This window comes from Orcinus orca, chromosome 13, assembly GCF_937001465.1.
Source record: "Orcinus orca chromosome 13, mOrcOrc1.1, whole genome shotgun sequence".
Classification (NCBI taxonomy): domain Eukaryota; kingdom Metazoa; phylum Chordata; class Mammalia; order Artiodactyla; family Delphinidae; genus Orcinus; species Orcinus orca.
The window spans coordinates 13,948,656-13,976,423 of record NC_064571.1 but is presented as its reverse complement, the minus strand read 5'-3'; the positions used below and the strand labels follow the sequence as shown (position 1 = coordinate 13,976,423).

The 27,768-nt window shown below is 55.4% G+C and overlaps 1 protein-coding gene and 1 pseudogene across 3 annotated transcripts in view; both read right to left on the bottom strand.

Moving 5' to 3' along the window:
* Positions 1-7,329: 7,329 nt before the first annotated feature.
* On the bottom strand, positions 7,330-7,820 carry LOC101270532 (40S ribosomal protein S19-like; annotated as a pseudogene).
* Positions 7,821-12,857: 5,037 nt separating this feature from the next.
* The window catches only part of POLR1A (RNA polymerase I subunit A), a 76,283-nt gene continuing 61,372 nt past the window's right edge, over positions 12,858-27,768 (bottom strand). Inside the window, exons 24-34 of one of the 3 annotated variants that reach the window (XM_004271599.3) lie at positions 27,365-27,579; positions 26,150-26,317; positions 25,151-25,286; positions 24,479-24,636; positions 19,502-19,628; positions 18,087-18,197; positions 17,220-17,513; positions 16,270-16,470; positions 14,927-15,044; positions 14,275-14,439; positions 12,858-13,891 (exon numbers count right to left, since the gene is read on the bottom strand). In XM_004271599.3, the coding sequence (XP_004271647.1) occupies positions 13,791-13,891; positions 14,275-14,439; positions 14,927-15,044; positions 16,270-16,470; positions 17,220-17,513; positions 18,087-18,197; positions 19,502-19,628; positions 24,479-24,636; positions 25,151-25,286; positions 26,150-26,317; positions 27,365-27,579 (1,794 nt within the window). In that variant the 3' untranslated portion in view covers positions 12,858-13,790. The other 2 variants (XM_033431370.2, XM_033431371.2) reach the window with 2 other exon arrangements.

Genomic DNA, 27,768 nt, shown 5'->3' with positions numbered 1-27,768 from the left:
TTCCCAACACATGGCCCAGGGTGGTCCTGCTGCTGACGCAGGCCACGAGCTCCTCATGGGCTGGAGCACGTTTCACAGGGCTAAGCACGGTGCTAGCTGAGAACTAATGCTCAGTGGGGAGAGGCCACAGCAGACAGAGCAGGAGCAGGGCCAGGGCAGTGTGTCCATCTGCAGCCCTCAAGGGGCTCAAGCACGTGGCACATGGCAGGGACAGCACAGCTGGGCCTGGGAACAGGGGTGACAGGCAGGGGAGAGGCAGCCCACCAACACACACACACTGACACACGCTCACAATTACATGAGCTGCGTTCTAACAGGTATACTGGAGACTTGAATCCATTTCCCCTTTAACCGTGGCACCCTCTCCCCATCACATACACCCTTACCTGCTCTCGATTTCCTGTGTCACAGCAATGGCTAACACATGCCCCTTTTCTCCCATCAGAAGACAAATCAATCCCTCCCTTGCTCTACCGGGCTTGGAGACCACAGAATGTATTTGCCTCTCATTCATAGTGACGTCAGCCAGAGGATGGGGTTGGCAGTGCTGGGATAAGTAGAGGTGCAGGGGTGGTGGGGCAGCAGGAAGGGCAAAGGCCTCAGCAGCTCCAGGAGCCACCTTGGCAGCAAGAGCCACCTTGTGATCTGGACAGACCCTGGTCCAGGCATCCATGTAGCCTCTAGGAAAAATGCAGCATCTCCAGTAGAGATGTAGCGTCTCCAGTATGGGGTAAGAGAGAGAAGGGTGAACACTTTCAAGGAGATTCCCAAGCATCTTTGATCGTTCCGACCTACCTCACAGTTGGCTGTGAAACTTCAATGAGATCATGGATGTGAAATGTGCTTTGAGACAACTACTCACTCGTTGACTCATTCATCGAAAATGTGTTGAGAGCCTAGAATGTGTCAGGCATTGTGCTTGAGCCAAGAGAGAGCGTAGAAAAGATAAACACATAAAACAGAGAAAGAAAATAAACAGTACATGAGCCACCACAATCCCTCCTTTCTAAGCCGCAGGCAGACATGACTAATCAAGCATAGCTCTCTTTATCACAGAACCTGAAAGGACCTCAGAATTCTTCTCAATACAGTTCTCTAGGCAGCTACTCCTAATTGAATGTTATGGATTGAATATTTGTTTCCCTCCCAAATTCATATGTTGAAGCCCTAACCTCCAGGGTGGCTGTATTTAGAGATTAGGCCCCTACGGAACAATTATGATTAAATGCAGTCTTAAGGGTGGGGTCCTGATCTTATAGGATTAGTGTCCTTATAGGAAGAGATGCCAGAGAGCTCACTCCCTCTCTCCCTGTCCTCACACATCATGTGAGCACATAGCAAGATGGCAGCTGCCTGCAAGCCAAGAAAAGAAGCCTCAGGATGAAACCTACCTTGTAGGCACCTTGATCTTGGACTTCCAGCCTCCAGAACTGTGAAAATAAATTTCTGTTGTTCAAACTACCCAGTCTGTGGTATTCTGTTATAGCAGCCTGAGCAGACCAAGACACTGAGTCAACATGAAGGATGATGTTTGTCATTCCTGGGGCAAAGACATGGAGGTACTGATAGGCGAAGTTGGTATCAGAAACAGGGAGCAGCATGGTATGTCCAGGGCCCATGATGTTTAGAGAGGGGAGTGGACAGAGATGGGACTGGAGAGCGAGGCAGCCACTGTAGTACATGTGGATGTGTAGGCCATGCCAGGGCCTTGGGACTTACTCTAAAAGCATTGGGGAATGATCTTCAGGTCCGCATTTAGAAAGATCAATCTGGGACTTCCCTGGTGGCGCAGTGGTTGGGAATCCGCCTGCCAATGCAGGGGACACGAGTTCGTTCCCTGGTCTGGGGGGGTCCCACGTGCCACAGAGTAGCTAAGCCTGCAAGCCACAACTACTGAGCCTGCATGCTGCAACTACTGAAACCCGTGTGCCTAGAGCCCGTGCTCTGCGACCGCAATGAGAAGCCTGCGCACCGCAACAAAGAGTAGCCCCCGCTCGCCGCAGCTAGAGAAAGCCTGCACGTAGCAACGAAGACCCAACGCAGCCAAAAATTAATTAATTAATTAATTAAAAAAAAAAAGAAATCAATCTGACGACAACCCATCTATGTGCAGGCTTGAGAGCAGGCAGGCAGTGGTAGAGGCAGGAGGTCAGTAGGTAGCTGCCCCGCGGATCAAGCCTGGAATGGACCTGAGCCATGTGAGAGGACAGGCTTGGTGACCAGTTGGCTGCAGACTAAGAGGAAGAGGTGAGGTGAGTCCCGGGTTTCAGGTTTGGACAATGGGTTGGATGGATGTCCCTCCCTTTGACAGGAACGTGATCTCCTATGGGGAGATCTCCTGTTGGCAGGCCCCAGGTTGAGAGCAGAAGTCACTGCAGCCACATGCTATCGGTCAGAGTCAGGCTCAGGCCAGCCCAGATTCAATGTGGGTGGGGATTGCCCAAGAGTGTGAATACAGGGAGGTGTGATTCCTCAGAGCCATTGGGTAACAATCTTCCACCACATCCAAGTAACAGGCAGGAAGGAAGGGGAAGGACAAGGCCCAAAGCCAGAGGCACCTGCCACCTGGGGCTGTGGCCTTTGACGAGCTCTCCCTGAAGCCCTGCTCTGACTTCCTCTGGGCCAGAAAAGAACCAGGTCACGTGAACACCCTTAGCTGCAAGGGAGTCTGGGAAACTGAATGTTCTCACCTGCGCACATTGTCATCCCCTCAAAAACCTGAATTCTCAGGTAGGGAGAAGGGGAGCACGGCTTTGAGTAGGCCACTAGCAGAGTCTTCTGTGGAAGTCTCAGGGGGGTGGGGGTGGGGGGAATAACAACCACTGAACACCTTTATGGGAGAGAAGCCATGCTTAGTGCTTTACACAGAATTTGGTTCAGTAGGTCGAGGGTGGGGCCCAAGAATTTGCATCTCTAACCAGCACCCAGGGGATGCCAAGGCTGCGGATGCGAAACCACGGTTGAGTGGCCCTGAGCTGGGTTACCCTGAGGAAACAAGCAACTCCCAAATCTCAGAAGCTTAAGTGACAAAGTCTTGTTTCTTACTCACGTGACCTGTCCACTGCGAGTTGCTGGGGCTTTGCTCCCAGGAGCCAGGTGGCCAGAGCAGAGGGAGAGAAGTCACCGCAAAGCACCTTCTGGCTCCTTCGAGTTGCATGGCTGTGCCCGATATCAGATGTCAGACAGGGAGGAAGAGCTGTTTTGGTGAATGATCCTTTGGGCTACCCCAGGCTTCATAGAAGCAGTGGGATTTGAGCTGGCTGGGCTTTGAAGGATGAACAGGAGCTTACCCTGCAGAGAAGGGGGAGAACATTCCAGGCTGAGGAAACACCATCAATTAACTACCATTGATGGAGCACTGATTATGTGCTAGAATCTTTCAGATCGCTTCCTTCTGAGCCCTCACAAGGACACCGAGATAGTATTGGTCCCTTTCATGAAAGAGGAGACTGCGAGTTTGAGATCAGGTCACAGCGCCAGAACATGGGAGCCCAGGAACTTGAACCCAATGTCCAGGGCTTTCTTACCCTTGTCACTGTGGTGTCAGGGAGGTTGTATGGCTGTGTAGGAGATTTGCAGAATGATCTGTGTGCTGCTGTTTCCTGGAAATTGGTTCCAACCTCCAGAGGATTTGGGGGGTGGGGGCAGTGGGACTCATTAACGGATAGCCATTTTTATTGTGGTTAAATATACAGGACATGAAATTTACCACTTTCAAGTGTACAGTTCAGTGGCATTAAGTACGTTCACACTGTTGGGCACCCTCACCACCATCCATCTCCAGAGATTTCTCATCTTGCAAAACCGAAACTCTGTACCCATTAAACAGAAACTCCCCAATACCCCTCCCACCAGCCTCTGGCAACCACCGATCTACTTTCTGTCTCTATGACGCTGACGACTCTATTCCATATAAGTGGAATCACACGGTATTTGTCCTTGTGTGTCTGGTTTATTTCACTTAGCCTAATGTCGTCACTGTTCATCCATGTTGTACCATGTATTGAAACATCATTCCTTTTTATAGCTCAATAATATTCCATCGCATGCACGGACCCCATTTTGTTTATTCACTCATCCATTGATGGAACTTTGGGTTGTCTCCACCTTTTGGCTATTGTGACTAATGCTGCTATGAACATGGGTATGCAAATATCTCTTGGAGTCCCTGCTCTGAATTCTTTTGTGTATATACCCAGAAGTGGGACTGCTGTGTCCAGAGGAATTTTTAACATAAAGGACTTTATGTGGGTCAGAGGTGCTGGTGGGCTTCGTTGGGGTCCAGGGGAAAATGCTGCCCACCAGCACTGTAAGAGGAGGCCCAAGACCCCCCAGGTTCCTCACTGCTCCCCGCTCCCCCCCCAGGATGTCCTGGTCAGGCACCCCTCACCTGCTGCGCGGGGAGGTGGGGCTGCGGGAGTCCGGACCCACCACCCAGGTGTAGCAAGTCTCTCTGCCCGGTTATTTAACTGTTTATCAGGCATAGATCTTGCCCCCCCTGGAGTTGGGAATTTCTCCAGGGAGAACAGCCCTTCCCCTCTCTAAGCCTCTCTTTTCCTGGCTATAAAACTGAGGTGCTGGTATTGGCCCGCCTACCTCACAGATTGTCAGGAGGTTCAAATAAACTAATGGACGTGAGGGACACAGAGATGCTGCTTTCTGCTGGAGACCCACCCCCGGCTCCCGGGCTGCCTTCCACGCACCCCTCTTGGTGGGTCAAACAGGGGCACTGCTGGGGTGACGGTCTGCAAAGGCTGAGGCTGCTTCCACAAGGCCGGAAGAGCCCCCGGGGCTGAAATAGCTAAAAAGAGGACAGCTCAGTAAGATCACTTCCTCAAGACAGTTCTGGGGCAGTGGTTTGCAAATTAGAACAGGACTGAGAATCCCCCAGAGGGCTTGTTAACACAGAGAAGGACCCACCCCAGAGTTTCTGATTCGGGAAGGCTAGGGTGGGCCCCAGGAATCTGCTCTCCTGCAAGTTCTGAGGCTGCTGATGTGGGGACCGCACTCCGAGAACCACGGCTCTAGAAAATGGAGGAAAAAAGATGCTTATTTTGAAGACCACGGACACATGAGTTCCCTCCATCCCTCCTTTCCTCTCCCCTCCCTTTCTTGTTTCTTTCCTTCCTCCTTTGTCCAACATTTATTATTAGAGCACAGAGTCTGGCCTGGGTTGACCAGATGGTCCTTGGCTGCCCAGGGCCCGAGGCCTGTGCTTGTGACCGGATGCAGAGGAGTCTGCGTAAGTTAGGCTGCTGGGGGGAGGGAAAATACCATGTTCTGGGCGAGGGGCCAGGCAGCCTTCCAGGCCCTGCAAGAGCCCAGGGCACTGTGCAAGGCCGGGGCAGCCTTCCTCCGGGGTCAGGTGGTACCCACACAGCAGGACACTGGGTGGGGAGCTGGTCTTGGGAGAGGCACCTGATACGGTGCCGTGCCAGGCCCCGCAGCCCAGCCCTAAGGCGCTTGCCAGGCTAGGCCTTCCGAGGCAGGGCCGGAGGAATTCCCTGGCGGTCCAGTGGTTAGGAGTCCATGCTTCCACTGCAGGGGCACAGGTTCAATCCCTGGCTGGGGAACTAAGATCCCGCAGATTGAGGGCTGGCAGGCAGGCTGAGAGGTTCAGTGAGTAGGGGCAGAGCTCCACGGGCACTGGGGCAGCCAGCCCTTGGCCCTTAGATAGCCAGGTTGTGACATTTTTCTTTGAAGACTCCAGCGTCCTTGTGTCCCACCCCGTGACCCATGGTGGACCCTGCAGTCCACCTTCCCAGAGACTCATCCAACAGGCTTCCCTGGACCTTCCCTCTCCTCCCTCACGGACCAGGGTCTCATTCCTCAGGGCCTCCTTTTCTATTTTCAAAGGAGATCACAAACCAATCCGATCAATGGAACCTAATATGGTCCCCTGTGTCCATCATCAGAACCCAAGAAAAGCGCCAGGAGATGAACTGCAGAGGCTCAGCTCCAAAAGGGACACCAAACCTGGGCGTCTTCCCTGGAATTTGATCTGACCCCAGGGCATTGCTTTCACCTTCTCCAGACCTATTCCTTCAATCAAGAAATGGGGCCAATAGGACGAGTGCCGAAGGGCTGTGGGGATCGTACCAGCTAGTATCACGGGAATCCTGGGTAACTGGTACCTCTCTCCTCTGCAGCTAAGGGCTGGATCCCAGGTTCTGAGATTCCTTCTGGTAACACACATGACATATTTCTCAAACTCTTCAAAATTTACCTCCGCTTTGATTGGGGCCATAGGTTGGGCTTCTTAGTTCCTTAAGGTGTCTGCTTGCTGTTCATTTGTTCCAGTTTCATCTCGTGAGCTGCCAGCTCCCCAGCCAGGCAAAGCACAGGACCCCCTCCCCGCACCTGGCTGTCCCGTCTGTACCTCTGCAAGGCGCACTCAGAAGGGGTGCTCTCTGGCGGGGGGAGGCATCTGATACCCTCCCGTCTGCCAGCCACACTCCATGTAGACAGCTTCTGATGCGAAAACCCCTTCCTTGGGGTCTGAACGGAGGGGGTGGGCACAGTGTGGAGACTGGGAGCCCAGGCTCTGGAGCCCACAGTCGGGCTGCAGATCCTCAGTGGCCCCACATGTTGACTGTGTCCACGTGTTCCCAGGGAAGGAGGAGTGTAACCGTATCCCTCACTGCCCTGGGTGAGCGGCAGGGGAGGGTGGGTGTCCGCACCTGGGACCCAGCTAAGAACAGCCATGCAGGAGCGGAGGGCTCCTCTCCGTGCTCTGCTCCTGACTTCGGGAACTTTCTGCTGTTGGCACGGTCCCTCCATCACTATGGAGATGCTGTGTGCAGACCTCCTGTTGGTCCCTCACAAGGGGGAGCTTGCTTTGTCAATCAATCTCCGTACATCAGAAGATGCCCAGTGTGAGCTCTGCACTGAATTTTTGGCCTGTATTATCTCATTTGATTTGGGAAGGGGTGGAAGTATTTATTGCAGATGACAAAAGGTTATCTATGTCTGTAAGAAATAAGAGTTCTTCAAAATTGACAGTAAAGGTCAATAGAAACCAACCAATAGAAAATGGGTAAAGGATACAAGTAGACAATTCTCGTTTAAGTGCAAATCAGACTAGCCAATACATGTCTGAAAAGAGGCTCAGAATTATGAATAGGGAATTGCAAATTAAAGTAACAATGAGAGGCGTTGTTATCTCTCAGAGTGGCTAAAATTTCAATGATTCCATTTTGTAAAAGAGACAATGTTCCTCCCCCTCCCCCTCCCCCCCCCACCCCCGGCCCCCCACCCCCCGGCCCGCATAGATGTGTATGTGGCAGGGTTTTCTCAACTCCGGCACAACTGACATTTCGGGCCAGATGATTCTTTTTTTTTTTTTTCTTAATGAATAAGGCAGCTTATTAACCCAGCATCATTTGTTGTAATGCTTCTTGTTGGCAGCCGCCACCTGTCCAGCGATTCTGTCCAGATCTCTCTGTCCCGAACATGTGAGTTTGCAGCCCCCATCTTGGTCCTTTCCCACCACCTTCAGCCCCTCTGGGGCTCAGAGGACCCGGCGGGCCCCGCTTTTGGAGCCTGTGCTGAAATGGCTGGGCAGGACACTTTCTCTGCCGTCCCCCCCAGAGATCTCGGTCCTGGAGCTGTCCCAGCGCCACGCCGGAGGTACAGGTGCAGTGCTGTGGGAGCAGCTCGCGTGTAGGATCACAGGGCGTGAGCTCTTTGTGTTTGGCCAGCTTGACAGTGTCCACCCATTCAGGGCCTTTCAAGCTTCCCGGACTTGCTGAGGAAGGCTGCCAGGGCTCTGACGAACTCCCGCTGGTTCACGTCTTTTACAGTAACTCCAGGCATCGTGGGGCCTCTGCACTGCCAGCCAGGGGAAAGGAGGGGGCAATTCTTGATGGCAGGGGCTGTCCTTGTATTGTAGGGTCTGTAGCAGCACCTCTGGCCTCTACCCACTGGATGACAGTAGCACACCCCCCGCTCCCCAGTTGTGATGACCAAGGATGACACTGCCAAATGTTCAGGGGGCAAAACTGTCCCCCACCTCTGCTTGAAAACCACTCGGTATATAGCTAAACGTTGACAGCTGCGTATGCTGTAATGAACGCTTACTTAATTTTAATCACTATTTTACAGATAAGGAAACTGAGGCACACAGAGGCCAAGTAACTGTCAGCTGAGGACCCGAGATTCCAAGAGGAGTCTGATTTCATAGCTCAGTTTCTTACCTGAAATGCAGCCGCGCTGCTCAATTACAGTTTTGAGGTTCGACTGGTTGAATGTACCGGGGCTTCAGATTCACATTTCCAGGCAAGAACCACGGGCCAGGGAAGGGGAGCCCAGGCCTGTGGTGTCTGAAACTGTCACGTATGAGGCCACAGCCCCAGGGCTGGCTTGGCTCCCTGAGATGACAGTGCTGGGCGGCCAGTCCAAAAAGCATCAGCCAGCAGGGCCGCCTGACCTCTGAGCAGGGCTGACCACCATTTGCAAAGAAAGGCCTAGAGGCTGAACCACGGGGTGGGGGGGGGGAAGGTGGAGGAGCTTGGCTGGGGGCAGGTGCATGAGGAGGGTGGTGAAGACTGGACTCCAGATTCTTTCTCATTTCCCTCCCTCCTGGCCTCTGGGCACCCAAGTGCCTCCCTCCCCACTCACTGTCGCACTCACTGTTCTCCCCACACTGCCCTCTCCCCAAAGCCCCGCTACAGCCAGCTGGGTGGGCAACAGCCCTACCCGGAACGGCAGGGGAGGCGGGCGGGCGCATGTTCACGTGATGCCTGGTGGCTTCCTCAACCTTTGGCCGGGTCACAATGGGCTGAATTTCCTGTTGGCTCGTCTGTTCGGAGCCCTAGACCATGAGCTCTGTGAAGGCAGAGCCTGGTGGGCATCGAGATTGGGTGGGCGCAGGATGAGGGAAGGAGGTGGGAGAGGGGCAGTTGCTCAAGGGCTGAGCAGCTCCAGTGACACCCAAGCCCAGCCCTGGTGAGCTGAGGTGCTCAGCTCTGTCCCCTGGGACTAGGTTCTGGCCTTTCGCTGGATCTGTGAACAAAGCATGGCTGTGAGTTTTCAACTGAACAGAGCTCCTGATTACCTCTCCTGGGAGGAGAGAAGAGCTGCTTAAAGAACTTGAGGCATGATCCTCATTCAATAATTCAAGCTTAGCTTTTTAAACGGAAACTTCTCTTGGAGCTGCTTCTAGAAACACTTGCTGGTTGTGTCCCCTCCTCCTGTCCCTGCAGGTGCCCTGCTGGTAGGAACGTGTAAGTTGAAAAAGCAGTTGCCCTGATGTGCTGGGCTGGGAAGCAGCATCACAACGTCTTTCTTTGCTGAGCCCCCAGGTAGAGCTGATCAAGGCACCCTTTGAACCCCACTGTATTCTTGGCACCATGAGAACTTTATCACACACATGCACTCCTGCTTTCTGAAGACAGGGATCAGACCTTAAGATCTTTGTGGAGAAACCTGGTGTCCATGACTCACTTGTCGAGAAGTCAACACACTAATAGGAGGGGACGGTGGGTGGCTGTGACTCGGCACAGCTTAGGGCTTATTCTAAGTCGGCGATCCTCAACCCTGCTCACGTTAGACTCATGCCCCAGGCTCATTAAATCAGTATCTCTGGGACAGTGGTCCTGTAATCACAGGTTTTATAAGCTCTCCAGGTGTTTCCAATGCGCAGAGTTGAGGACCTCTGTTCTAAGTGGACTTTGGCAAAAGGGGGGCTTGACGGTGTAGAAATATTGAAATTTTAGACTGTAGCTATTTCGGCGCTTGTGACCGAACTAAGAGCCCTAGGTAAGCGAGGCAGGAAAAAGAAAATCACACCAGGTTTGGGATACCTGCAGAGTCCAGCAAATCTATCACCTGAACTGCATGGCCCCAAACACGAGCGGCAACTGGTTCGCTCATGCTGCGGTCCAGTGCCACCCACTCACGAGTGGGTGAAGTCACAGAGAAGTCGCTGATGGACGACTTGTCACCTAGCCAGCTTTTGAGGACCGGTCTTTCCTATTTCAAGAGCATTCTCTGGACTCCTACAGCCCCCAAATCAATCGTAAACTCAAAATTTTAGGGTTGGCAAGCAACAAAGAGACACTTCTTAAGTGGTTCCTAACTCTCTGTAGGTGCAGACCCCCTAAGGGCCCCAGCATCTGATTGGGTCCCGCAACCCAAATCAAATCCACGATGAAATGCCACCTCACACCCATCGGGATGGCCAATATATATATATATACGGTATTTCATCATGGATTTTATTATGTATATAAGACATATAAAACAAAACAGGAAATAACAAGTATTGGCAAGGGTGTGGAGAACCCTTGTGCACTGTTGGTAGGAATGTGAAATGGTTCAGTCACTGTGGAAAATAGTATGGCAGCTCTCAAAACATTAGAATAGAATTGCTGTGTGACTCAGCAATTCTACTTCTGGGTCTAAACCCAAAATAATTGAAAGCAGGTACTTTAACAGATATTTGTACACCTATGTTCATAGCAGCATCGTTCATAAGAGCCAAAAGGTGGAGGCAACCCCAAAGTCCACTGACAGGTAAATGGATAAACAAAATATGGTACATACACACAATGGAGTATTAGCCTTAAAAAGAGGGAAATTCTGACACATGCTACAACGTAGATGAACATTGTGGCTATTATGTTAAGTAAGCCAATCACAGAAGGACAAATACTCTTATCATGCCACCTATAGCAGGCAGTAGTCAAATTCAGAGACAGAAAGTAGGATGGCGGTTATCAAGGGCTGGTGGGAGGAAGGAATGGGGAGTTATCATTGAATGGGTACAGTTTTAGTTTTGCGATGAAGGTAACTGTGATGATTATGCAACAATGAAACTACTTAATGTCACTGCACTGCACACTTAAAAATGGTTAAGATGGTAAATTTTACGTTATTTTTTACCGAAGTTAAAACACAAAAACAAAACCCCACAGCCTAGTTCTGGAGTGGGCACACATGAAGGAACCCACATTTTCACCAGAAGTGGTTTATCAGAGTAATGGCCTGTAACAGCCCTGAAAGGACCAGGGAGGCCCAGGGGAACCTACATATATTGTGGCTCCTGTATTTTGGGGGAAGGGGACAGACTGGGAATGGGACAGGGGGCTTTATCCATTCCTTGGTTTTCTTCTCGATTCAGGTAGAAAATGTCTCAAAGACTCACTGGGGTACCTGTGGGAATGCTGGTAGTGTTTTTGATGAGAACCTAGAGAGGGGAGATTTTTTAAAAATTTAAGGGTTGTTAGAAGCAAGCAAGTAGGTAGGAATTGATACGCGAAGGGACAGGGTGGGGGGAGTGTACATCCAGGAGCAGTGTCTGGTCCAGCACCTTGGGGTTCTGCGAGAACTCGTAGCTTCTGTGAAGTTTGGGAACCCCACCAATCACAATCCATTCCACTTTGATTAAAAAAAAAAAAAAAAGATCATTCAGGGGAATTCCTTGGCGGGCCAGTGGTTAGGACTCTGTGCTTTCACCGCTGAAGGTGTGGGTGCAATCCCTGGGTGTGAAACTAAGATCCCATAAGATGCGTGGCACAGTCAAAATAATAAAAAAATTTAAAAAATAATAAAAATAAAGAAATGAAGTTGGTAAATATTAAAAAAAAAATCATGCAGCTTGACCTGTTCTCTTCATCAGATTTGACTTGGACCTACTTGTGGCTCTCTCCAAAAATCAACTTTGCCCTCAGAGAGGAGCCTTTACAATACTGAGAATATTCCAAAGGACGTGCCATCTTAAATGGCAAAGGAGGCCACACCCCCCCCCCCAGAGGCTGATGAACAAAGAGTGGCGCTGAAGGGAGCGTGTAAATCCCATAGGGGAGAAAGGGAGTCCTGGTCGGCCAAGATGTGCAAGCCTGGAACGTCTGCTTACAAACCAGGAGTAAGTCTCCAGGAGAGAAACACGCACAGAATGGAGCTGCCCAGGACACGCATGGATGGTCGGGCAGGAAGGGCAGGGGGCCATCACCCCCCTCCCAACGCAGGTCAGGGGTCTGATTTCAGCAAGCACGTCGGCCCTGCCCACGTCTGGGGCTCGCTTTTCACCTCCGCACCCTCAGTTCCCAGGTGGGGCTGAGCCATGACACTCAAGTGCTTACGCCGAGGCCTAGGGCCAGGTAACCACATGCTTATTTGTCCAATGGGCACCTTGTGACCTCCTCTGAAGACCCTCTCCCACAGTCCAGTAGGAGTGGAAATTATCAGGTTATAAATTGGTCCTTTAACACCCAGAGAGCACATCTTCACCTGTGGTGTGGATTCCATCCTGACCCTTCTTCCTGCGCCCCTCAGAAGCTGTCCATAATCCTCTGTACCCAAGCCCTGGTTGAACCCTATTTCTTCTTTTTGTTTTTGTTTTTTTTGGCCGCGCTGTGCAGCATGCAGAATCTTAGTTCCCCAACCAGGGAGCGAACCTGCGCCCCCTGCAGTGGAAGCGCGGAGTCCTAACCACTGGCCCGCTAGGGAAGTCCCAGGTGAACCCTGTTTCTGCCAGGTTTTCTCCAGTGTGGGCACAGGACACACAGGCTGGGTTCTGTCATCACGTACCTTGGAGGGAGCAGCATGGTGACTCTCCCCAGGCGAGGCCTCCCTTTCCAGCCCAGACACACATAGCTACCTCCTTCCCACTGGCTTCTGCTCTCCTGGCCTCAGGGCCAGAAGCTGGCTGTGGAAGGGGGACACCACAGGGCCAGGCAGGGGTCAGAGTGGGAGGCTGCCAGGGCTGAGCTCTCCCTCCACGTCCTCTGCCAAAAAAACAGGAAGAGGAATCCGAGATGTGACTGCGCTGAGTAATTCCAGTCCCAGGCTCTCAAGTCACAGATGTAGAAACCACAAACCAAAGAGCAAAGAACAAAACCAAAAAGCCCGCAGTCTTTTAGACTTTTTTCCTCCCAACAGCTAGTTCCAGTGATGTTTATTACTCAGCCTGAGTTGGAATAACATTAGACAAAAATAGAAACAGCGTCTGGTTTTACAAAGCCTCGGCACAAGTCCTCTGATTTTTCTGTCCATGTCAGGGCCGCCTGCTGCTGGTACCAAAGGTCAAGGGAGCCCGGATGACCCCGGATGGAGCAGAGCCTGCACAGGGACGCAGGCCTCAGTGCTGGCTTGAGAGCAGAGCTAGGGAGACAGCCGGGCAACTTGCTCAAGCGGTACAGCCCGGCTGGGGATCCAGGGTTTTATGTCTGGGGGTGAGCCGCTGGAGCCCCGAAGAGACCAGCCCCGGACTCAGGGCTGATCTGGTTCAGAAGGACACGTAGCCACATGCCAGCAGGGCCAGGGCTCTGCTCCAGGCACGGAAGCTGGGTGGGTAGAGGTCTCCACCATCCTGTGCTTGTTCCAGAGAAAGAGCCTTAGCGGGGGCCTCTTTGGGAACTCTGTCCCCAGGGGCTGGCGCAGCCAGAAGGGGCAGGCCACGCAGCAGCAGGGCCCCCGCTCGTCGTGAGCCCGCAGGAAGCCTGCCTGCAGTCACTGGCTGCTCACAGCACTGAGACCTCGCGCCCCTACCCTGGGGGCGGCCAGGGGTTCCACCTCCAAGGCCTCCTGCAGCACAGGGGGAGGTCCGGCCGCCTCGGAGGGGCTCGGGGGACTCGGTGGACCTCGTGTGCATCGTGAGATGGGGAGGGGCAGGGATGAGCAATGTAGCCACTTTCCAGGTGAAGCCAGTCCAGCCCAGAGGCCGGCTGCTTTTTGGACCCCCCGAAGTCACTGCCGGGCTCCGCACCGTCACCATGAACTGCCCGGGACTCCGGTCTCCCGGTCCTCTCCTGTGACGGGCAGGCCAGGCGGCCAGTGCGCAGGGGCTGCTATCTCAGGGGCTGCTTGAGCTCGAAGAGGCCTGTCCCGCCCTTGACGACCTTCCCAACCACGAGGCAGGCTGACGGCGACCTCAGCTCATCGTGGGATCCTGGGAGAGACACAAGAGTGCTCGTTAGTTGGCTGAGGGAGAAGTCGGGGGTGGTGGAAGGCGAGGGGGGGCGGCACTCAGCACGGAGGCTGGGCGGGTGGGGCACCTCTGAGGCCACGAGGGGTGGTGCTGAGGCTCAGGGTCTGAAGGGAACGAGGCCGCGCTGCTCCTGCGTTTCAAAGAGAGGAAGACCCTCTCCCTCTTCTCCAAAAGGCAGAAGCAGCTCTCCCATCTGCTGCCCGCCCCTGCCAGCTGCTTCCCGCAGTGAGATGCCAAGATCTCCCCTGCGTGCGAGGCGTGTGGAGAGGTGCCTGAGGGACGAGCCCATCTGCCCAGAGCAGACTCAGGAGAGGGGAGGCCAAGGGCCCCTGCCCACGACTGACCCATCATGGTGGCCTGCTTCAGAAACTGGAAGCTGGTCTCAAACGTCATCTGCTGCAGCGGGGAGGAGTTCGACCGGATCCCAAAGCGGTTCAGTGGCTTGTAAACGCCCTCGAAGCACATGTAGTCAGCGACCAGGGAGAGGTGGCGGGGGTCAACGGCGATGCCTGCCACACGGGCGGCAACCGAAGGGAGGGTTAAGCAGTGATGAGGGGACGATGGCAGCCGCATCACCTGACACGAGGGCGCCCCCCTCCAGCTCCGTCACCTACTCACTCAGCTCCCTAACCCCCGACCTCGGCGGGCAGCCCTCCCTCCCCGGTCACCATTACTACATCTCTCTCCACTTCCATCCAGCAGCACGGGAAGCAGCCTTGCAGGACACAAGACCCTAAATCACTGTTTGCACTTGGGAACTGAAACCCTGAAGGCAGGATGAGGAAGCAGACTCTCCCTCAGAGGCCAGCAGACGAGAAACACGCTAGGAGGCCTCGGGGACGGGACTGACAAGACTGACCCACAAGGGACTCCCTCTCCACGGCGGTTCTGAGGATTCCCTACGGGCTCCATGTGCACCGTGCCCCTATTTCAGTTCCCTGCGGAGCTGGATTGACACCCCAGGACCTCCCGAGCGCCGCCCGCAGCCCCTCTTACCGTACACGGCGAACACATCCTTGATTTCCTTCTCGATCACCCGCAGTGCGGCCTCGATGCCGTACGTGCTGGCCATGGCATGGATGTCATTGGAATAGAGGCGACGCAAATCTAGGACCTGGGGGAGGAGGGAGGGGTTGGTTTGGAGGGCCTGGCCTTCTGCCCCTTCCTGCGGACACACCCCGCCCAGGCCGACCCCCCCGCTTGGCTGGCACTCAAGCACAGCTGATGACAAAGTGGTTGCGAGGTGGCCCAGGACTAGCGAAAGGAAACAGTGTAGGCAGAGCTGCCAACAGCACGCTGGCCTGGCCCCAACGTCTGTCTCATCATCAGCAGGGCTAGAGGATGACTTGGTACCTGCTTTACAGTCAACAGGAAGAAAGGTGTTTGTCTATTTAATGGAGAGACCTGTTTCCTAGGATGGAGGCTTCCCCTGGTAGGCGAGGCAAGTTCCTCAGCAGAGACCCAAACGCCTCCCCCAGGCATGGGGAGCAGGGATGGGCCTGCTGCATGGGGGTCAGCCGGGCCCTATCAGGGGCCTGGGGCTCCAGGTCGGCTGCCCCGGGGGGCCCACGGTGGCTCTGCACTGTGGCAGGTCACCCCCAGAGGCAACAGCAGAGACCCTGGTGGCCTGCCTGGCCTCGTCTGTACAAATCCCACGAGCACGACGCGGAGCTTGGCCTGTCAGTGGCCGGCTCTCGGGAGGCATGAGCTCTGCCTGCTGCGTCCTCCGGGAAAGCAGCCTGTGAGAGGCTCCGGGGCAGAAGGGGCCTTAGTGGGGCAGTGCTGTGCGGGGCGGGGGGGTGCGTGTGAGGCCGGAGAGCCTCGCCAGCTTGGTGCGCGCAGACCAGGGAAGAGTGAGCTGGTCCCGGCAACTCAGAATTCTGTGGGGAAAACTCGCGCCCACGGGTCGAGAGCACCTCGGAAGGTTCTGGGAGGCTCCGTGAAGCTGGGGGGAAGCAGGAGAGAGCCCAGAGGAAAGGGTGGGGGAGCAGGCGGAACAGGGCGCACAGGCCTCTGCCGGGCGTGGGGGGCGGGGCGGGGCCCCTCTGCACCCAGGGCCTCCTTCACCCGGTAAAGTGAGCAGCCCCCAGGCCAGCGACTCAGAAAACTACTTCTTACGAGTCTACTTCGGGAAGGTTTTAATTTCAAGGAGAAGAAACTGTACTCAAAGCGATTTGGGAAACTCTGGGTTCCGTAAAGTTAAGCCGGTTCCGTACTGCAAGCCTTACCAGGCTCATGTGCATCAGGGATCCCCGGGAGGTGGGCCGGGAGGTGCAGACTCGGTTCGGGGACCCTGGGCTGGGAGCGCGAACAGCCCAGGAGGGAGTGGGGCCACGCACCTCGGCGTACTTGAACAGCTCCGGGAGGTTGATGCCTTCTGTGTTTAAGACGAGCTCCTTCTCGTTCTTACTGTTGGTGGTTTCGTTCAGGAGGCACCTCGTGATGCCCTTCGTTGCGTAGACGACGGCGCCTTGGGCCAGGGACACTACCAGGGAGCTCATGTCAAAGTTGACCTTGATGAGAGGGAGTTTCACCATCACCTGCAAGAGGAGGGAGAGCTGGGGCCGGGAAGAGGGCCGCCCCAGACCCACTGCCCGGGCTCCCCGGGAGACGCCTCCGGAGCCCCACTAGGGAACACCGCGGCCCTGCTGGGGTGAGCGGGTGGCGGGCCGGGCCTGTGAATGCTGGGTGCCTTTGCGGCCACACGGCAGTCACCTCCAGTCCGCTGAGGAGGAAACAGCAGAGCAACATTTTCACAGATGTCGGTGAGAACGGTGAAAATCACACCCACTCACACCACCCTTGATATCCTTTCAATCACCACAAAGCACAACACGTGTCCTTTCACGGGTGCAACCCCGGTCAAGGCTCCGTACCCACGCTACCACTTAGGAACCAATGAATCGGATCGAAGGAAAAGACTAGAACGCCAGTCTGCGTGTAGAGACGTCCAGGCATCCAAGCCACCGAGTCTCTCAGGCAACACTGCAGTGCTGAAGCTGGGGACCAGGAACAAAGGCGGTGTGAGGAGTGAAGTGTCTCTGCCCGTCTCTATGACAACCGATACACGTCAACACACGTGTTGTGCTGAGGCCTGAAGTACAACGTGAAAGCACCCGTAGGGTCTGGTGGCTCAGATCCCCGTGCAGAGAGAGGACTGGCCCACGAGGGTGTGAAAATCAAACGTGCGAGGCCATGACCGGGGGTAGCAGGTGCACAGCTGTCACCAGCCTCTTTTAAGGGACCCGGGGTGGAGACGAGAGCAGCCGGTGGCCGCCCCGGCACTGACCTGGCACCACAGGCCGTCCTGGGTGTCGTACTGGTAGTCCTCGATGAACGGGTGGCACTCGCGCACGGCCCGCACCCGGCGCTCCACCGCCTCGGCGTCCTGGGGCTCCCGGCTGCGGGTGGGCTTCCACGGCTGCGCCAGTGGGGCGGCGGGGAGCGAGTCCTCCTCGGGGCCTGAGCCCCCCTCCTCCTCCTGCGCCTGGGCCCGGGGAGTGCCTTCCCCGAGGACGGTCCCTTCCTCCTGCAGGTCCTCGCCGTCCTCGCCATCCTCCTCGTCCTCACTCTCGTAGTCGACCTGGCGGGGGGCGGAGCACAGGCCGCGTCACTCGGGCCCCACCAGCCGTTTGGACTTGGCCTGCCCAACAGGCGCCCCTGCAGAGGCCTCAGCTGCTGGCTGACCCCGGCCCCGCCTGCTCCGTCGGCCCGGCCGCCGTCCTCCTTGCTTCCCCTGGGGATGCCAGCCCGTCAGCCCCTGGGCCCCCTCCTCTGAGCTGAACCCCGCCCCGCGCCTCTAGCTCTCGCACCCGTGGAGCCGCTCAGCCCTGCCACACCGCCCTCTGTCCTGGCAGCAACCATGGCAGTGGAGGACCAGTAACGGGCAGGAGAAGGAAGAATTTTCATGGCAAAGACAGGAGGCGGCCCGACTTCCTCCCCCTGCCAAAGGCCTCTGGGTCCTCGAATCTGATTCAGACGCAGGGACGGCCAGCCCTTGCCCACCCGCCACCCCATGAGCACCGCCTTCTCAGTCCACTGGTGCGCTGGGCAGCCCGCCTTGCTGCAAGGCTCCTGATGGTTCCAGCATGACGCACAGGCGTGGCCTCATGCACCAGGGGGCGAGCCCTCATCTGTGACAAAGGGGTCCCCTCACCTCCTCCTCTTGTTTCTCCTTGCGTTTGGCGTCCGAGGCATCAGCGTCTCCCTCCTCAGCTTCGGCGTCCACGATGTGCCCCTCCTCTTCCTCGTCGCCTTCCTGCTCTCCCTGGGGTGTGGGGACAAGAAAGAGAATGATGAGCTCTAATACCCTGGTGAATCCATCTCTCCACCCACCACACTCACCCAGCCACCCACCTGCCCACCCACCCATCCGCTCATCATCGTTCAGCCACCTATCACCTTGCCAACTATCCATCTACCTACCTTCCACCCCCCTACCCACCCCTGGACCCCACGCTTCCTTCTCCACACCCTACATCTCTACACGCACCACTCGCAAAATCCTGCATTTAAAAAAAAGAAACCAAAGAAAGGAAGTGCCAAGGCTTTTCAAGTCATGAAAAGAAGGTGTTATTCCAAGTATTTTTGTTATGGGTGGAGATGAAGGGAAAGAGTTGTCTTGGTATTTTAAAAGCCAAATATTTATACCTTTCTCCTGGCCTTGGTTCCTAGTTCCCTGTAGTCTCCTTCTGGGTGATCTGAGAATTAAGACCGGGCAGCCTTTCAAAGACATCCCATGCCCATCTGTGCTTGAGCTAGCCAACTGGTAGACCCCGGGGCAGGAGACCTGGCACTCTCTCTCTCTAGGTAGGCCACGCCCTCATTTTAGGGATGACGAGACAGGCCCAGAGAGAGGAGGTGACATAGCTGAGGTCACCGAGCCGGGAAGGGACAGGACCGGTCTTCATTGTGGCCCTGTCCAAGCACAGCACAGCCGTACCGATCGCCGGCTCAGATGACACCCAGGGACCTGCCCCACGCCGCTCCTGGGCCTCTTGGCGGATGAGGTACCATCAGTCCTGGACTGTTTTGCCTCCACGGGCTTTTCCCTGGCTCTATCCTTTTTCGTCACTGTAGCCCAACTTCCCGGCTTCAAAATGCCTCTCTGGTCCTTGCCTAGTACTCCGTGGGCCTCAATTCATCTGCCCTAGGTAAGGCAAAGGCAGAGTGAACGAAACCAGAAAAAGAACTTCCAAGACCTCAGCGGGTACCATTACTTTGAGTCTAACCTCAGGAGGAAAAAAACCACCGACAGAGGGGTCCCTGAGAGCAGAGAGATGGATGACCTGGGGCCCTCACCCAGGGCCCTCACCCAGGGCCAGGCAGACTATGCTGCCCGACGTGGCCCACCACACTCAAGAAGAAAGTGTTGCTTTCCGGCTCTCTCAGAACAGTGGATAAACGCCAAGGTAAGTGGAGAGATGGGCCGACAGCAGGAAGGGGCTCAAGGGGTACCGAGGATGGTCACAGAGCCGTCCTAGGAGAACTGACTCCGTGAGCCGCCATCCGATGTGCTTCCCAGCCCTGGACCCTCCCCCTCCCCAAGGGGCCCTCAGGGGACTCGCTCACCCGACTCCTCTCCGACTCGCCTTCGTTGTCTAGATCCCACTGGGTAGCTCTCCGCGTGTTTACGCTTCTGAAAGCCGATGCTTTACTATTCTTCTTTCTGATGGATTCCATCAGAATTTTAAAGAATCTGAAACGAGAAGAAAGCCACGCAGCCCCGTTCAGTACCAGCACCTCCATTCTCCCCTCACTGTGGGGACAGGACGCTCTAAGGATCTCACACCCGCCTAAGGTGGACTTCTACAGGAGACGGAGACCCTGCCTCTCCCTTCAGCTCACTTTTCCCCCTCCTGCTGTTTCTGGGTGGTATATGGCGCATCGGAAGGAACACTGCTCCACACCCAACAGGCCTGGACTGAATACGTGCCCTGCCACTCCCAGGGTGCGTGGCCTCGATCACCACAGATGGCCTCCTGAGCTTTACCTCTCTCGTCTGGAAAACGCGGGTATTAATAGATACCATGCAGTCTTGCTTTAGGGATTAGAAACAACCCCACATCCGATACCTGTCATGGGGCCTGGCAGGCTGGCTGCTCAGCAAGTGACAGTTCTTGGTGCTGTGTGGTGGCCGTCTAACTAGGGTGGCAGGGCCTGCAGCGGGAGAGGGGAGTCCAGGCCGGGACGAGGGCTGCCCCCAGCCCGCCGCCTACCGCATCGCCAGGAAGTGGCACTGCTCAGGGCTGGCAACTCCCGTCTCCTTGGTGTGGGACCCCCGACAATTTGATGAGAGAACTAAGATGTGGAAGAGCTTATCGGGATCTCGAAGGCGGTGATAACTTACTTTGTGGCAGTAAATCATGTCGACAGGTTAGAACGAAACCAATTTAAAAGGACCAACTTGAGGCAGAGCCCAGAGGACCTTTCCTGGCCCCTGGGTCCTTCCCTCCTGAGTTATCTATTTCTTGCTTCCTCTGGGCCTCACCCCGTCTCCCGCCCCCTGCTCCTTTCTTCATATAACCTCTTGCCCGTCTTCTGCATCAGGCCATAGCAGCACATCAAACAGCCTTCTTTTAATTATATAAAGTATCAGTTCCTCATCTGCCCAGCCAGCCTTCCTGTGTTCTCCGAGCGCCTATGATGGGCCCACCATGTACCAGCCCTGAGGGCAAAGGAAGGATGAAAAGACAGGCACTTAGAGCTTTAACTGGAGAAGCAGGCAGGTCAGATGTTTACTATTTTGTTCATTAAAAACAAAAGACTGGGGCTTCCCTGGTGGCGCAGTGGTTGAGAGTCCGCCTGCCGATGCAGGGGACACGGGTTCGTGCCCCGGTCCGGGAAGATCCCACATGCCGCGGAGCAGCTGGGCCCGTGAGCCATGGCCGCTGGGCCTGCGCATTGGAGCCTGTGCTCCGCAACGGGAGAGGCCACAACAGTGAGAGGCCCGCGTACCGCTAAAAAAAAAAAAAAAACAACAAAAGACTGCTCCTCTCCCTCCCCACTATTTTTTTTCCCAACGTTTTAAAGCTGTACAGGGTTTTGGCTGAGCTTCTACCCTTGGCAGAAAAAAGCCTCCTCACCACCGACCCAAGGAAGAGCCTGGTCACCAGGTGCTGTGGACAGAGACCAGAGGGCCAGACAGGGGAGAAGCCCGGCTTGACTTTAGAAAGATACGGGCCACCCGGGAGGAAGGGGCGGAAGAGATGTTTCCGAAAGGACAGGCTCTGGTTCAAGTCTCTGTTCTGCCAGAGTCTGGAGACAGAGACAGACAAGGGCCTTGACCCCATCTGTAAGCGTTGGGACCGCCCCTGCCCCACGCCTGAGCCTGCAGCGCAGACTGCAGGGCGCGAAATGACACGGACGGGGTGTGAAGCTGGGCTGCCTCCGCACACAGAAGCTGCTTGTCGCCTCCCTCTGCTGTGAGGCTGCCGCCCTGGCCTGTCCCTTCAGGTGACATCACCCCTCTGAGGCTCCCTTGCCAGCACTTCAATCCCCGCAACTGGCCTCAACCCCAATCCCCCACCTGCTCCCACCCCCTGCACGTGCATCGTCGGGCTTCTGTGCGGGCCATGTGCGCCGCCATCAATTTCCCCAGCCTCCCATCGACCTGCTGGAGCCGCGCCCAGGCCCACGGTGGGGTCTAAGCACAGATGGAACCCCCCAAGAGACCTTCCCTAACCTCCCCCCCGGTGCAAATCCTCTCTACCCTGCCTGCCTCTTCTGGTGAACAGGACCAGTGCAGAACGTGACAGAAGGTGAGAAAGGAGAATAACCCCCTGAACGGTAAGTGGCAGGCATGTCACCTGTGTGCCAGAAGTTCTCCCGGGGGTACAGAGAGTCTGCCCTTCTGTGATTCTGCCCAGAGCCGGGAAACCGGAGGCCCACAGCGACTGCTCTGTGAAGGTCGTGCTGTTTGTCAGAATGTGGCAACCGAGGGGGAACCGGAGGGGGGCAGCTGCACAGAAACCTCCGTCCCACATAAATAATTACCAGCAGGGAACATGACCCTCGGCTGTTTCCGAAAGTGCCTGCCAACAGCTCCACCACCTGCTGTTTGCAGAGTCAGACTCACAGAAGCTCTCGCCGCCGCAGACTGCCGGCTCTGTGTTCCACGGCTGGGGACCGGAGGCCGTGGAACTCACACACCCCTGCCACCTAGCTCGGTACTCCTGCCACCTCACCACCCCGGCCCACCTTCCAGATCATTTACACACATCCAAAGGGGTGGGCGCCAGGACAGATACTGAGGGGAGCTTCACGGCTCATACACCTCCATCTACAGAAGCGCCTCTGTGTCTCTATTTTTTTTTCCTCCAATCTGTGTCAAAAGAGTCTCAAGATCCCACAGCTGGGACAGAAGGAGGGAAGAGAGAGAAGAGGAAGGGAGAAGGAAAAAGAAAATGCTCCCGGCGGGGTGGGGGGGGGCCCTTTTCTGAAGGCACACCCCCATCCCCGTGTGGTCTCCAGGGGGCGTGAGGCTGCTTCGCTGCCCAGGCCTGGCAAAGGCAGCCCAACCACAGCCCCTTCCACGTGCTGCTCCCTCTGGCCCCCCTGCCCAAGTCACAGGGCAGCTCCACCAGGCGCGACTGCACATGGCTTTGTTCATCACAGCCTTGCAAGCGCACGAGCCAAATACAAAGAAGGAGCTGACTAAGTCTGTCACCACTGGGAAGAAGCCAGGGCTCCTCCTTACCAAGAAGAACTTTTAAAAAAGTGATGAATTTTCAATTCCCCAAGGCAACGTAAAGAGAAAGAACTCTGAGCACAGCCTGGGGCACGCCTCCTGTGACCTACCTGCTTGGCAGGCCCACACCTGAGATGCAGAGAAATGGGGCAGATCGCAGACTCCGCCTGCTCCTGGTAATTCTCAGGAGGCCACGTGATCCGAATTCCGATTTCTCAGGGAAGGGCCGCCTGGCCGGCACAGACAGCGGCACGCCTGGGAGTGGTGTTCCTCCCGGTTAATTAATGAGCCGGCAGCTGGGGCACAGACAGGTCTCCTGCGCCGTGACCCAGCACCCCGAGAGCACTGGGCCTGCCTGATAAGATGAGCCTCCTCCACCCAGGCGAAGAGCGACATAGGTGCTTCCGAGGCCCAGCAAGCTCCCCTGTAAAAAGGGCGGAGTTCACATCCAAGCTCATCTACCACAACACCCGCCATCCTACGTGCCACCTGCTTCGGGGGCCAGGCTGCAGCCAGTCCACATCTTCAGGTGAGGGCAGAACAGGGCCCATGGCAGGACAGTCACTCCCTCCCAGCCACACTGCCCTGGGGCCTAGCCTGTGAGTGGGCATCACTCAGTAAATATTTGTGGGATGACTGAGTGCACAGACGTCCTGCCTCAACTCTGCCATCAGTTCTCTACTTCCAAGCAGCTCCGGAAAACCTGAGGGCTGTTCTAGACTCAAGACAGTGGTTAGTGGTCCGTGGCCAAATCCTGCTGACATATGGGATCTATTTCAGCCTCACCAGGCTTTTTTTTTTTTTTTAATTAATTAATTTAGTTAGTTAGTTAGTTTTTTGGCTGTGCTGCGTGGCATGTGGGATCTTAGTTCCCTGACCAGGGATCGAACCTGTGTCCCCTGCATTGGAAGCGGAGAGTCTTAACCACTGGACCACCAGGAAGTCCCCTCACCAGGCTTTTAAAAAGATATGAATTAGTTGCCAATGCTTACAAATTAGAGAAGATTTATCTAGAAAAAGTAAAAGCAAGCAAACAGCCAAAGAAAGAAAAAGGAGAGGCGGTTTTCTTCTTATTTTTTCTGCATCAGAAGGTCTGGCCACCCTGGCCCACATCCCTGCCCGCTTGAGGCCGGTGACGCGCTCTCCAGCCGGACAGAGGCCCCCAACCTGCCTCAACGGCCTTCTCACCTGCCGGCCCCGCAGCCATCTGAGTCTGCGCACTGCAATCCAGGGTCAGTGGCCAGTCGGAAGTGCTTCACTGGCTCTTCCTGGCTCCCCCAGCCCCAGTATGACCCCCATCCTACTCCTGCGCACTCAGCACTGTGGCCCGTGCTTTCCAATGGCCAACAGTGACTTGAACCGGAGAGAAAATGGATGTTCCTTCTCCCCACCAGAAGGGAACCAGAATTGCTCTAAGAAGCTGAAGGTAACCCCAGTTATAGACCTGTGTTCAAGAGCAGCGTGCCGTCAGCACACTGCTCCTTCCTAGCAGAATATAAGTGTATCAGGAACCGCATCATGACAGAAATTAACACCACGTGCTGGTCTGACGTCACAGCAGCACCACTGCGACGGGGCTCTGCTCTCTTTATGGTACATGACCTCCTCCATCTTAAAGCCTACAAAACCCGAGTACCCGAGACTCATGGGCCAGAGAGAAAAACAGGGGGCAGAGATGGGAATGCGGTTAACGCAGTCATACCCACAAGCCACATGAGGCTGCAGGACCTGTTCCTTTTCTAAACACCTCCTTTGAAGGAATCATTTGCGCAAAAGCACCCGGTCTCTGGGAGTCCTGTGGCCAGAAGCCCTCAAGGTCCATGACAAAGTCAAGCAATAAGCACGGCCTGAGTCCTGACCTTGTTTCCATGAAATGCAGGATGTCCCCGGGTCTCAGGCACTTTTCCTGCTGGTAGTACGCGTGTGGCAGGAACTGAAACCGCAGCTCGTACACCCGGAACTTGTTCTGTTTCTCCCCCATAGAGAAGGACTCCTGGACATCAATTTTCTCCAACACCTAGAACCAGATTGACAGACAGAAACCAATTTGCCCAAAGCCTGGGACTGAGCATTACAAGTGGGTTATGGGAAAACTGAGAGTTTGCAGGGACAGGGGCTGGGACCACAGGCCAAAATCCCAGAGAAACTCCAACAAGCTCTGCTGGTGTAGATCCCTCGGTGGGTGGGGAGAGAGACCCCCCCACACCCTGTAGGCACACCTCCAGAGAACGGCCTGAGGCTGGAGGGGGCAGGCTCCAGCGGGGCTGGTAAGCTGACCCAGAAGATGTCCTGATTCTTAAGGCACGAAGAATGCTGCAGACCAGTGATTACCTTTAAAGCTTCCTGATCCATCCCTGCTTAGCACCTGGCAGAGAAAGCCTCCCTCTCACCGGGTGGAGTCTGAGCCAGCGTCTGAACAGCTGGCAAAGGCTGTTCTGCCCGGATGGGAGAAGAGTTGGGAGGACGGATGGGAGGATGCAGGAAAACGCCTGCAGCCAGCCTGCAGCCCTGGGTCCCAGGGAGACAATTACCTCCCCGAGGCACACCCTGGTGAGCTGCTTCTTCAGGCTTTTTACTTTCTTCAGCGCCTTCTTGGTGTTGAACACAGGCACGCGCATCATGGGCGTCTTGATGTTGGCGCTGGCCACCATGAGAATCTCCCTCAACCTGTCACAGAACAAGGGCACATCTGGCCGTAAGAGGTACCCGGATTCTTTACTTTTGTGAGGCCTTTCTCATAAAGATGTCACAGTTCTTTGAGGATCTGCGAGAGACCACAGGATCTCGTGGGGGAGATATGCTGATCAGGGAGTCCCAGCTCTGGCCCCGCGTGTGACAGCAAGGGACTCTTCTGTCAGCTTCCTCCGCTGGAGCACGAGCTCCTCAAGGACAGGGCTGTGTCTTCTTCCTGTTTCCTATCACCTGTGCCTCGCAATACAGCGTGGGTGCTTACTGAACGAATAAGAGATACAGGGAAGGGAAGCAGCGTCTGCAGTGCTCCCACTGGGCACAGGGACCACCGCTAGACCTCGGCCATGGCTCAGTCAGCCTGCACGGCCCGACTGCACCGTGCACCCCGCCCTCCTCCCTCCCACAGGAAGCTGGGGAGCCTGAGTCACTCTGCTAAAAAGTAGCCGGGCCAGGCAGGCGAGCCTGATCTCTTTTCTTTCCTCTCACCCAGCAGCCACCAGCCTGCAAGGTGTGTACTTTTACCTGAAGGGCCAGGGCCCCTTTGGGTCATGTTCTAGGTGAGTGGCGCCCCTGAAGTTGGGCAACCAGACGGCCTGACCCCGGGAGTATGTAGTTTCACAAGCATCTCAGGTAACTTGGATACAGGAGTTGGTGGAGAGAGAAATGGAGATGCTAAGAGGCCTGGGCATGGATCCAACCACAGAAGCCCATTGGGCTCTGGAAATTCCAACCCTGACCCCTGCTTTGATGACACCCTCTCTCTCTCTCTCTAATGAAATGACTTCCTCCCCAGGAGTGGGCTAGGACAGACCCAGCCCCTGCACCCTCGCAGACCCCACCTGGGAATGCCCAGGGTGACATTCATCTCGCCTCTGCCGGCAAAGTGGAAGGTGTTCAGGGTCATCTGTGTGGAGGGCTCCCCGATGCTCTGTGCGGCCAACAGGCCCACGGCCTCTCCCGGGTCACACAGCGAGCGCTGCCACTTCAGCTGCAGAAGAGTCCTCAACCTGGAGATGGGGCAGGGGACAGCAGGAGTCAGGGGCACAGACACTACCTGCCTGTCAGGAGCTGTCAATGCCACCCGCAAGCAGGGCACATGGACCTGTTACCTCTCCCTCTTTCTGGGCTTGTTTTTTCCTAAGCAAATGGTCCTTCTAAGCCTTAAATTCTGGCCAGTGACCCTGAAATGTCCTAAATGACACAGCACAGAGCCCAGCTGGGTAGCTGAAGCTCTAGATGTCCATGCTCGGACTGTTCACGTTCACCCTGAGAATGTCACGGAACTAGTGAGCTCACTATTCACGTGTCCCTTTGTTAATTCTTTTTTTGCCCAGTAGTTGTGACGGCTTGGAGAGGCCTTAAACCTCCCTCTGTACAAACTAGGAAGAGGTTCACTGAGCAATTATGGGGATATGGGGGGGAGGCGGGAAGGGGGTGCTTACTTTCTTAATTAGTGCAAATGGCTACAGGCCACATCGGAAGTGTGCGCACTCCACAACTCTGTAATTCACTAACCCTTCTTCCTACGGATGCCGGCCCTTTTAGAACAGCCAAGGAGCACTGTATTACCCCGGAACATAGGACAAGGAAGCGGCTCAACAAACAGCGACTAAACGGGACATTACGTCTGAACACAGAGGAAGGTAATAGAACTACGTTTCTACGCAAGTTCTTTTCAAAAGTCCGACTTTCTGCTGACCTGATGTGTCTTCTCTCCCTGCTACTTCAAACCAGTGAAGGGTTGGCAGCTTCTGACCAGATTCCCTGATTCTCACATAACCGTGCCCACCACACCACACTCAAGAGAGGGGCCACCTGTGCAGGGCTCTGTCCCCAAAGAGCGCTCTTCTCCGTTGTGGCCCAGATGGGGGGTGCACTCCTGCCTACCTGCTCTCATCCGTCCCACAGGCCTCAGGGCCTGCAAGGCGCCCTCTGTTTCACTTCCCTCCTTCTTGCTGTGGTCTTGAACCCAGGAGGCTGCCAGAGTGGGCGGGGAAGGGCCTGAGAAGCAGATTCTCCCTCTGTGTGTGCTGTGCAATAAATCATGTCATTACCTGTCCAGAGAGAGCTCCGATTTCTCGTAACTCCTCTCTGCTTGAGCTGCCCACTCGCGACTGTAGTCATCCACCTTCTTTTCAAATGTTTCTGACACTGATGCAAAGTAGATGTCTGGGCGCCAGACAGACAGACTGGGGTCAGGACAAGGAGACGCCTTCTTCTGGTATTTCCTCCGGCTTTGCTCATCTAACTCAGCCCACATCCTCAACATCTGAAAGGAAGGATGGGCCTCAGCTATGCTGGAGGACACCAGGAACAGGCTTCTCTTCCTGGGATGCCCAGTAAGATAAGGCGTATCAGAGGCACTGGCTTCAAATGAGAACAGGGGAAAGAGACAGAAACCTGATGGGAATGAGAAGGCCATCTTGACATCTGAAACACGGAGAAACCGAATCCATCC